Below are 12,210 nucleotides of genomic sequence, written 5' to 3' on the forward strand. Positions count from 1 at the left end.
GTCATAATGGCAAGGAGCCCTGGAGCTGTCAAAATACATTGTTTTTTTTTTTTTTTTAATGAAAGAGGGGGGACGGGACTTGGCACCAGAGCCTCAGCCACTGCAATCGAACTCCAGATGCTTGCGCCACCTAGTGGGCATGTGCGACTTTGCACTTGCTTCACCTTTGTGCTTCTGGCTTACCTGGGATCTGGAGGGTCAAACATGGGTCCTTAGGCTTCACAGACAAGAGCCTTAACTGCTAAAGCCATTTCTCCAGCCCTAAAATATAGTCTTTCTTTCCTTAAGCTACTTCTTGGTTAGGCATTTGTTCACCGAGTAAGTAATGAATACATACCCCAGCCCCACTCTGATTGAGGCCACTGTGGTCCAGGTCACCCGTGACTGGCTAGAGTCAGTTCGCTCATTTTGTTCTGATTGTGTCTCCATCTTACCTGCCATCTGACACAACCGACTACTCCTTCTCAAAGCCCTCTCTGTCTTTCCCTCCCAAGCTACTTGTTGCAGTCAGGTTCTCATTGCTGGCAGAAACCACCCAACCAAAAACAGCTGCTGGGAAAAGAGAAATTGCTTTTGACTTACAGGCTCAAGGGGAAAGCTCCATGATGGCAGGGAAAACAATGTCATGAGCAGAGTGGACATCACCCACTGGCCTACATAAGGTGGAAAATAGCAACAGGAGGGTGTGCCAAACACTAGCAAGGGGATCTGGCTATAATCCCCATAAGCCAGCCCCCAACAATACACTCCCTCCAGGAGGCATTAATTCACAAATCTCCATCAGCTGGGAACCTAGCATTCAGAACACCTAAGCTTATGGGGGACACCTGAATCAAACCACCACACCACTCCTCACCTCCCTTTACTTCCCTGAAAATGTCTTCTGCTTTCCTGGTGGACTCTCTGCCTTCTCTCCACCTGTGTGCAGATAACTCCTACTTTAAAGGACCCCCCTTTAGATTGAGATACCCAGCAAAGCTACAGTGTCACGAACGCACTATGTCAGGAACAGATGAACACGCTTGTGTCTTTCCACAATGTCAGAATTTATTGAATAAAACAAACTCACAAGATACATCAGTTTCAACAGCAGCCATCTGCCAGATGCTCCGGCTTTCTTTGACAGCTCTGGCCAAGACAACATAGGATCTTTTATTCCTGTCTTAATTACTAATGTCAATTTGCAAATCCCATTGCGCATCATGGCAAATGTAGCTATGTGCAGGTCACAGAACGCCTACAAAGGGTTCAAGAGGCAGCGTTTCACAGAGGCTTGAGCGGCCAGAGCTTGGAAAGTGATGGAGATACAAAGGCAAGAGAAGCTGGAGCAAGGGTGAGGTGACAGGTCGCAATGGGTCCAGAGGAAGGGACGGAGGAGCCGAGACCCGCGAACGACATGCAAACAAGCAGATGGGCTGATAGCAGTGGTGCAGGTGTAGTCAATGACGGGGACCGAGCGGAGCCGAAGGCCCTGACATTGCCAGGGGTTCTTGACACACAGACCCTGTGTCAGATGACAGGCTGGTGGAGCCATAGTCACAGTGCCAGGTGGTCACTTCTTCATGAGGTCCAAGCTAGGGAGTTACACGCTTTCCTTGGTCAGGAGTGTCCAGTAAGTCCTTGGGCATAGTTTTTCTATGTGATTTGAATAGACTGTTTTGCTCCTATAGTCCTGATCCTTTTTTTAAATTTTTTTTTGTTTTTTTTTATCTATTTATTTATTTATTTGAGAGCGACAGAGGCAGAGAGAGAGAGAGAGAGAGAGAGAGAGAGAGAGAGAATAGGTGCTCCAGGGCCTCCAGCCACTGCAAACAAACTCCAGACGTGTGCGCCCCCTTGTGCATCTGGATAACATGGGTCCTGGCACAGACTTTTACTAACACATATAAAGCTCTTGGCTCAATCTGCAACACTAAAAAAAAAAAGAAAAAGAAAAAGCAAAGAAATTAAAAAAAGCAACACAAAACGAACAAAATAAACCTGCTTGAAGCTATTTAGTGGACAGGAAGAACTATTCTATAGTAGCACAAAGCACATCTGTGGGACCTTAAGTAGAAAGAGGGAAGAAGCTTTCTGGAGATGAAGAAATATTCTACAGGGAGATGGCTTAGTGAATAAGATCCTTGCCATGCAGGCATGAGTACCCGAGTTCAGGTCCCCAGACCCCATGTCAAAGCCCAATGCTGGTGTGTGAGCATCTGTAATCCTAGTGTGCCAATGATTAGAACAGAGGCAGAAAGGCAGGAGAGTCCCCCCAGGAGCGTGCAGGCCATCTAACTGGTGAACGAGAAGTTCTGTCTCAAACGAAATGAAAGGTGAGGACCAACATCCTAAGCTGTTCTCTGACCTCCACACGTATGTGCTGTGGCAGGTGTGTGTCCCCACTCACACACGAACACACATCATCCACACACAAAGAAATGCTTTGGCCAGGTGTGGTGACCCACGCCTTCCATCCCAGCAATCGGAAGGCAGAGGTAGGAGGATCGTCATGAGTTCTACATAGTGAAATTCCAGATTAGCCTGCGCTAGAGTGAGACACACTACCTCAAAAAACCAAAATCGAAATGCTCTATATCTTGATTATGATATTAGTCATGCAGGTATATACTCAATGTGCATATACATTTGTCAAAATTCACGAAAGTTAAAAAAAAACTTCATGAAAGTTTACTTTCAGAATGGATGTTTTATGCACATCAAATGTACCTCAATAAACTTTATTTTGCAAGGCATCCTTCCATGATACACATGTACTTGGAAGACAAAGGCTCACATTTCTTAGGTGAAGATGTGGCTTCTCTCCTTGGTTCTCTTCCACCATGTTCTTTTTAAAATTTATTTATTTATAGGAAAGAGAGAGAGAAAGGGGGTGCAAATAAGAGAATAGGCGGTCCAGGGCCTCCAGCCACTGCAAACAAACTCCAGATGCATGGGCCACCTTCTGCATCTGGCTAATGTGGGTACTGGGGAATGGAAGTTGGGTCATTAGGCTTTGATAGTTCAGTGCCTTAACCACTAAGCCATCTCTCCAGCCCTTCCTCCATCTTCTAAACAATATCTATATTGATCACATTGCAGATCTAAACAGTCTAGAGGTCCTGCCCCTCTTTCCTCACGGGTTCAACTTGCAGCACGTCTATGAACCACGTTGTACTTCAAAGCGATCCCTTTTTATAAAAAATTATTTACTTGAGACAGAGAGAAAGAGGAAGGAAGAGGGAGGGAGAGAGAGAGACATAGACAGAGAAAGAATATGAGAATGGGTGTGCCAGGGCCTGTAGCCACTGCAAACAATCTCCAAACGCATGCGACACCTTGCGCATCAGGTTTATGTGGGTCCTAGGGAATCGAACCAGGCTCCTTTGGCTTTGCAGGCTAACGCCTTAACCACTGGGCAATCTCTCCAGAACGCGTTCCCTCTTCTGTGCTTCCCTGACCCCGTATAAGTCCACCATGAGAAGTTTTGGTTGCATTCTTGTCATTTCTTCCCTCTCCCTTCACAAGGCTGTGAGTGTGACAGCTAGACTTTCATTGCAGTCTTTTCAGGGAATTCGGTCTTTAAGGGAACGCAGCGTTTTCGTCCAACAGAGACCAGCAGGGGACAGCGGGACAGAAGCGACTCCTCCAGTCCTGCAGGGGGCGCTGTGGCGGGCGCCACGGGTCTCCTCGCTCTCGACTTCTTTAGAACGCGCCTCACGCTCGGAGCTCCGCCCTCTCCCCCCCCCCCGCAACATCCCTCCTGCCCATTGGGCGACCGCGGCCGAGGCTGTCCAATGGGGCGTGGCGATGGTGGGGCGCAGCGCCTGTATCTTTGTGTAGCGGAGCGCTTGGCGTTTCTGGGTCCGCCTCCTCCATTTCTCTTCTGGCCTCTTCTGAATTCCTTTCCTGGCCGCTCGCCGTCGTCGGAGCTCGCAGTCGCCATGCCTCAGTACCAGGTCTGGGAGGAGTTCAGCCGCGCGGCCGAGAAGCTCTACCTCGCCGACCCGATGAAGGTAGGGCGCGGGCGGGCGGGACGCCGGCCTGGGCCCGACCCTGGACAGGCCGCCCCGCCCCGCCCCGCCGTGGTCCCGGTGCCCGTGGCCGTTGCGGCTCGATCGCCGACCGGAAGCAGTCGCTGGGGGCGACGGGGCTCTTGGCCGGCTTACAGTTTGGAGCGAGCGGGGCGGGGCTTGAGCTTAGCCCACGGAGGCTGCGCAGCGCCTCTTGTCACCTCCCGGGGTGCCTGTGGCTAATTAAACCTCGGGGACACACCCCCTCCAGCAGGTGCCGCCTCCCAAAGGCTCTGCCCGCTGGGGACCGAACGTGAGGCTTAATCGCAAACACACCAGGCACTTTGCATTCATGCCACCACGGTGCCCTTTTTTTTCCCCGTAGCAATCTAAACGTGAGCGTACTGAGTAATAATGGTGATTAGTTTTTTCTTTTTAATTTTATTTATTTACTTGAGAAAGGCAGAGTGAGCGAGTATGGGCGCTCCAGGGCTTCTTGTCACTGCAAACGAACTCCGGATCCATGCACCGCTTTGTGCATCTGGCCTTACAGGGTACTCGGGAATCGAACCCTGGGCCTGTACAGGCTTTGCAAGCAAGCGCCTTTAACCACCGAGCCATTTCTCCATACCACTGTTCAGACATTGTTGTTGGAAGGCCCCAGTTTGGAAGCACCTGTATTTTCTAGAATTTTAAGGATTCTTAACCTTTTCAGACATGAGTGATCTTTTGAAAACGAAAGAATACTTAGACCAATTCCTCAGAAAAAAATGCACTTGTACATAAACATTTGCAAATGGTTTCATTCTCCATATCAAATCATACCTATCCCTTCCCATCTTAAGATTGTCTTCTGCGAGACAGAAGGGTAAAGTTCAGCCCATCCCATAATGAGACGGTATTATTGAAGGGTACAATACATAAAATGTATTGTGAATACACTATTTGGAGAAGACACTTGAACTAGCTTCAGAGCTCACTATGAGATTTCTAGTGATCAGTATGGAAGATGAACTGAGTTTTAAAGATGCACATTTGAATTGGTTACCTACAGCTGGACTTGTTTCTTTTTTTTTTCAGTCTTTTATACTGTGTAGCAAGAAGTGTTGCTGTTAGGACTATGGTCTTTGACCCAGGCCTGGCATTGTGGCACTTACAATCGAAGCCCTCCGGAGAAAAGGGGGGGGGGGATTTTTAGAACCATGTGACCTGGATACATAGTAGAACATTTTGTGCCATTCGTTTTGTTTTGTTTTCTATGTATCCCAGGTGGGCCTGGAACTGGCTATATCCTGATCCTCCTGCCTTCCTGCTGCACCTCCTCCTCTTCTTCCTTCCCTTCTCTCTCCCCCTCTCTGGTTTCTTCTTCATCATCATCGTTGTTGTTGTTATTATTATTATTATTATTATTAGTTTGGGGTAGGGTCTCACTCTAGCCCAGGCTGACCTGGAACTCACTATGTAGTCTCAGGATGACCTTGAACTCAGGTGATCCTCCTACCTCTGCCTTCCTCTGTGCCTCCATGCCCGGCTGGTTTCTTTATTTTTATAATTTATTTGCAAGCAGAGATGGATGGAAGGAAGGAAGGAAGGCAGACAGGGCACACCAGGGCCTCCAGCCATTGCAGATGCACTTCAGATGTATGTGCCACTTTATGCATTTTGTTTTGCATGGCTACTGGAGAATTGAACCCGAGTCGTTAAGCTTTGCAGGCAAGTGCCTTGACTTCTGAGCCATCTCTCCACCCCCTTCCCTCAATTTTTTGAGCTAAGATCTTGCTATGTAGACTAAGCTTCTCTTGAATGTGCAGTCGTCCTGCCTCGGCCTCCTGAGTGCTGGGAACATAGGATTGTGCCACCATGCCTGGCTTTTTTGGTAACATTCTTAAGTTGATACAATAATTTGTTAGTTTTGTTTTAAAGTAATACAGTAAAAATGGTGAAATGGGGCTGGAGAGATGGCTTAGCGGTTAAGCGCTTGCCTGTGAAGCCTAAGGACCCCGGTTGGAGGCTCGGTTCCCCAGGTCCCACGTTAGCCAGATGCACAAGGGGGCGCACGCATCTGGAGTTCGTTTGCAGAGGCTGGAAGCCCTGGCACGCCCATTCCCTCTCCCACTATCTGTCTTTCTCTCTGTGTCTGTCGCTCTCAAATAAATAAATAAATAAAAATTTTAAAAAAATGGTGAAATGAACTGCTTTTGAAATTGAGTACTTAGTGACATTGGTGGCTTCTTGTCTCTTCATCTGGCTGGTTTCCTTTTCTTGAGCCATTTGTTTCCTCAAATCAAGCAGAGTGTTGTCAGATGGTACAGAACTTTTCAGAAGGTCCTGATAAAGACAACAGTATAAATTTAAAGTCAATCAACTAACTTTAAATTTTTTAAAGTGATATAAACAAAATATTTGAAAAGATAGCAAAGAATATACAAATGCACATCAAAAATGATAATATTTTAAGAATGGAATCACAGCGGTATGGAAAATGAAAATCAAAGAACATTGTAGTGAACAAAGCATGGTTAGAACAGACAAGAGAGGGAGAACTTTTGTTTTCTACTCAGGGAGAGAGTTCTAGGGACCCAAAACCTTATGCATCCTTATGGTAGGTAGCCTTCTCTCGGCTTTGTGCTTTTTTAAAATTATTGTTGTTTGGTTTTGTTTTTGATTGGCCAGGGACGATGTGTGGGGATTTAGAACATGAGCTATTACAACATGTTAGATTCCACGAGGGGGTTGCCTAGGCTTGAAGAGGTTAAGCTTAAATACAACCCTTAGCTCTGAACCCCAGTCCATTCTGAATGTTCCTTCCAGGACTAAAGAAGATATTTTGTCAGGTCTCTGGAATCTGTTTGCCAAGATGCTGCTGCCTTTCGGCAGCATATTTAGTCTTTTACTGTTCTAACTTATATGGCTTTAATTGAAAATACCATTCTTGGTGCACTGAATCACAACCTCTTGGTATGCCTTCCTTTTTAGTCCTTTCTTCTTATTCCTGCCACAGTTCTCTAAAAAACAGAAATTGAATTCTTTGTCTTGTGTAAAAGATTTTTTTAAAAAATTTTCTTTTTGAGGCAAGCCCAACAGACTCCTTAAAAAAAAAAAAAAGATTCACTTATTCATTTTTATTTATTTATTTGACACAGAGAGAGGGAGAAAGAAAATAGGCATGCCAGGGCCTCTAGCCACTGCAAACAAACTCCAGATGCATGTGCTACCATGTGCATCTGGCTTACGTGGGACCTGGAGAATTGAATCTGGGTCCTTAGGCTTTGCAGGCAAGTGCCTTAACCGCTCAGCCATCTTTCCAACCCCTGGTTCTTCTTTGATCACTGAAAAAGTCTCCACTCCAGTCCATGATCTGACCCCTCTGCATCTTTCTGGCTTTGTCTCCCACCAGCTATAGAATTCATAGGATCCTTGTACAGAGTCCTTCAGCCTATTCCCTACAAGGGTAAAAATGAAAAAAAAAAGTGTGTTTTCAAAGCCATCTTTAAAAAAGTGACTCTCTTCTCCCAGTATAAACTAACTTCCTGCATTTAGCATTTGACCCGTGTCAGCCTGTATAGGACGTGTAGTTCATTCTAAAGGGCCCTCGCTGCAATCTCATCATTACTGCAGTGTGTGGGGGGGGTGGGGTTCTTCACTGCTTCTAAATATGTATTTTCATTGCAGGTGCGTGTAGTTTTGAAATACAGGCATGTTGATGGTAATTTGTGTATCAAAGTAACAGATAATTCGGCTGTGAGTATACGTTTTTATTTGTTGCATAGCTTTGGGTTCGTTTGAGTTGATCATTTGTTTGAAATTGTTTACGTAGAATTTGTGCAGATTATCCATTTAGGATGCTTACAGTATTTCAGTCCAAAGTGAAGACCCTCATTGCAGGAGCTACATTTTGGACTTGGGGAAATTATTTAAATTGCTAGACTGACATGGTGGCTCACGCCTCTAATCCCAGTATTTGGGAGGCGGAGGTAGAAGGATCATCATGAGTTTGAGGCCAGCCTGAGACTACAGATGGTGATTACATCCCTCACCTGGCCTGTTAGACTAGCCTCCCAACTCTGTCCTTGTTGAGTTCATCCTGCATAGCTACCAGGATGATCTTTCTCCTCTCCTCTGCCCTCCACGTGCCAGGCCCATACTCAGCCTTCCAGAATGACTTCTAAAAGTGCAGACTTGATCGTTAACTCCTTTGTTTAAAATCTCTTCTTTGTTTTTCTTAAGAGACCATTCTAGGAGATACGTGAATCAAACACAATAGTGAAAATCTCATTTTTGGGGTTTGGCTGATGGCTTAGTGTGTAAACCACTGCTGCACAGGCGTGAGGACCCCAGAGCACAGTTAAAGGCAGATGCTGTGGTGCACGTCTGTAATCCCAGGGTTCCTACAGGAGGACGGGAGGCGGCACAGAATCCCAGAAGCTCATAGGTTGCCAGGCATGGTGATTTAAACAAAGTGGAAGGCAAGGACCGACACCCGATTATATCCTCTTGAGTGCCATGTGCGTGTTTTGTTTTGTTTTATTTTATTTTATTTTATTTTTATTTTTATTTTATTTTCCTAGGGATGGAACCTAGGACCTTGTACATGATAGTCAAAGGTGCTCTACTAACTGAGCTACATTTTTTTGTCCTGGCTTTGATTGACCGACCCTCCCTCGCACCCTCCCTCTCTCCTTCTGTCTGTCCGTCCGTCCTTCTTTCCTTCCTTCCTTCCTTCTTTCTTTCTTTCTCTTTCAGTGAGAGAGAGAGAGAGAATGAGCATGAGCTGGCGCCAGGGCCTCTAGCCACTGCAGTTGAACTCCAGACACATGTGCTACTTTGTGCTTCTGGCTTATGTGGGATCTGGGGAGTTGAACATGGGTCCTTAGGCTTTGCAAGCATCTTAACTGCTAAGCCTACTCTCCAGCCCTGATTTTTCTTTTTAATAATTGGAAACTAATAAGACTGTATATGTAGTCGCTTAAAATATGGGTATTAAATTTGAATGAAGGTGATTGGTATGACCTCCTTATAAGAAGGCCACATAAATTTGTATAGTGTATGGGTAAAAGTTTCAAGTGATTGATTTAAAGGCTAAATAAATTCCTATCAGTGGGCATTATGGGACTGAATTCCAAGTTGTTTTTGTTAATGACTATTATAGGATCTTTCATGTGTTCCTCTTTAAAATTCATGTGAACTTTTAGAAGCAAACTTAATTAAAAAATGAGAAAAGGGGCTGCCAACTTTAAATGATTTTGTAACAAGTAAAAGCAGATCTGAAAAAAGTGCTTAAGTACTTAAGGGAGTATTCAGTCTGGCTAAAAAATGTAATGAATACCTACAGAATAATCAAGAGTGAACATGTTAGTTGGTTTAATTTGGGAATTTTTCACCTATAAGCAGAAATTAAAGGCTTTTAAAACAATTGTGTTCATTAAACCCCCAATTTCACAACTAGGGAGTGGTATCCTTAGAGTAACAGGTCTTTTTCCAACCTCTCTCAGTTACTTGTGATTGGGTCCTTGGGAAAAGATAACTGGTTTTAAGTCTTGAATTCTCATCAGAGCACAGCAGGATGTTAAGACATCACTTGCTGATAATTTTTGAGAAGATTCTAGAAGAGTATGTTTAGATTTTCATCCACAGCAGTGGCAGCTAAAATGCTGTTCTTGAGAAAGTAATTGCTCGAGTCTCAGTATGATGACTTCCAGAGATGATAGAGCAAAAGAAAGTCGGAAAAGACTTCACCAAGTTTTTGGCCAGTTAAGTTTTCTACATCGTTGATAGCTAGTTTTGCTTAATTAATGTGCACCTGTGATATTCCCAACAGTGTTTGGTGTATAAAACAGACCAAGCTCAAGATGTGAAGAAGATTGAGAAGTTCCACAGCCAACTGATGCGACTTATGGTGTCCAAGGAATCCCGCAACGTCATCATGGAGTCAGAATGAACGGTTTGAAGTAAAGATTGTGTGTCATGTTCTTGGGAGGAAATAACCTTTTTAATTTGAGAAAGTGCTGAGAAGAAAATCCTTTATGTACACACATGAGCTACTCAGAAGCTGAGAGATTAATTTTTTTTTTGTACTTTCTTTTCATTGTTTGCTTTAGAGATCTAGGGATATAAATGCTTTCTATTAGAAAACCATTATTTTTAGAAGTCAGACAAAAGAAATACACTATCTTAGAAACTTTCTGCAAACTATTTTTAGGTTGGGAGAATATGTTGCTATAAATTCTGATGAATTCATAGAAGTGATTTGAAAAGGAAATAACAAGAAAAGCTAGCTCTTCTTTAGATTTAGTTGATCTGTTTATATAAGGAAATTTAATGTAACCATTTTGCTGGGTTTTATATTTCTTTCGGGGCATAAAATTTGTGCTGTTATTAACTAATAAATTATAGTAGCTGAAGTTAACTGTGTCCTGTAGCTGCCTGATTGTGCACAGTGGTGAAGTCTAAACTGTAACAAGTATGCTTTACCTATAGCTTTCTGGATTTAAATGGTATTTTTGAACATAAGTGTTACCAGCTCGAGCAGTGAGGGACTTTAAATCTGACTTTCAGTGGTCAAAATCAGTGCAGTTATTTGAATGCATGATCACAGTGATGATCACTGTGCTGGGCTAAAACCACCACATTACAGAAACTTACCTTATATTTCCCATTTATATTTTCTCAGAAGGAAAGGATTATTATTATTAAGCATAGCATGACTCTCAGAATTCATGTTGTCCAGTAAACCAGAAGCATGGTATTGTTTCATATTTAGACTATATTTGAGTGTGATTTTTTACCATCTAAGCATAATATTCCATATTGATTGCTCAAGAGTGAAAATACTACATCACAGTATTTTTGTAGAACTTTGTCATGTTGAACAACATTTTAGCATGGAAACACAAGAATTTTTGGAATGTTTCAGAGAGTTCAGTAAATAAAATCTTATATAAACATGCTATTTTGTTGAAATTTTTGACTTTTCAAGAATTACTGCTTCCTTAACTACAGTATACTATATTCATCTAAAAGTCAGCCTAGTGATACTGAAGTTGAATTTATTTTTCTCACTATTTTTATCACATGACTTTTCTCTGAATTGAATGTTTTCTTTGTTTTATTAAATTAGGAAAGTACTGTCACATGGTACAGCAGGGTTTTTTGGTTTTGTTTTTTTTTTTTACTTCAGTTCTTATCCCTCCCCCCCCCCCGCAGAATAAATGAGGGAAAGATGATTTTTTTCTCATTTATAGCTTCTACTTTAATTTTTTTTTTTTTTTTTACAAACAGAAGGACAAAGAGAATGGGTATGCCAAGGCCTCCAGTCAGTGCAAACAAACTCCAGATACATGTGCCACCTTGTGCATCTGGCTTTATGTGGTACTGGAGAATTGAACTCAGGTCTCGGGCTTTGCAGACAAGCTCCTTAACTGCTGAGCCATCTCTCCAGCTGAAGCCTCTCCCTTTTACTACTGCTTTGTAGAAGGGAGGGACTGATACTTGGATTGAATCCTTATAGCTTATTGAGTGATTGATGTTCTGCTGGACGTGGTGGGCACACACTTTTAATCTGAGCACTTAGGAGGTAGAGGTAGGAGGATTTCTGTGAGTTCGAGGCCAGCCTGGGACTGCAGAGTTTCAGATGAGTCTGGGCTAGAATAAGATCCTTACTTGAAAAGAACGAAAAGAGTTAGGCATACATGTTCTATATGGTTGGCCATTTTACTCTTAAATTTTTTTAAAAAAATTAATTATTTGTTGGAGAGAGAGAAAGAGAGAGAATGGGCATGCCAGGGCCTCCAGCCACTGCAAACTCCAGATGCATGTGCCCCCTTGTGCATCTTGTTTACATGGGTCCTGGGGAATCAAACCAAGGTATTTTGGCTTTGCAGGAAAATGCCTTAACTGCTAAGCCAGCTCTCCAGCCTTATTTACTCTTTAGTATTTACCCTAAGGGAGGAAAACTTGTGTCTGTGCATGAAGATTCTTAGCAGCTGTATTTGTAATATACAAAAACTAGAAATGACACAAGAGTTCAATAGGTGTTTGGGTAAACTAATCATAGTGTTTCCATGCAGAGCAGTACTAGTCAGCAGCGACCAGGATAAACTGTGTATGGGTGTGCTTGACAAGGTCATTAATCTCAGGTGTGCTCAGTGAAAGAAGCCAGACACAGAAGAGTAGATATTAAATGATTGATATAATCTATATAAAGTTCTAAAAAGTACCA

The 12,210-nt window shown here is 43.4% G+C and overlaps 1 protein-coding gene across 1 annotated transcript; it reads left to right on the top strand.

Moving 5' to 3' along the window:
• The first annotated feature begins 3,794 nt into the window (after positions 1–3,794).
• Srp9 (signal recognition particle 9) lies at positions 3,795–10,939 on the top strand. Its single transcript, XM_004653245.2, has 3 exons — positions 3,795–3,995; positions 7,665–7,733; positions 9,811–10,939. Exons 1-3 carry the CDS (start codon positions 3,924–3,926, stop codon positions 9,928–9,930), a joined length of 261 nt encoding a protein of 86 aa, XP_004653302.1. The 5' UTR covers positions 3,795–3,923; the 3' UTR covers positions 9,931–10,939.
• Positions 10,940–12,210: the final 1,271 nt, after the last annotated feature.

Source organism: Jaculus jaculus, chromosome 1 (assembly GCF_020740685.1).
Source record: "Jaculus jaculus isolate mJacJac1 chromosome 1, mJacJac1.mat.Y.cur, whole genome shotgun sequence".
In the NCBI taxonomy this organism is placed as follows: domain Eukaryota; kingdom Metazoa; phylum Chordata; class Mammalia; order Rodentia; family Dipodidae; genus Jaculus; species Jaculus jaculus.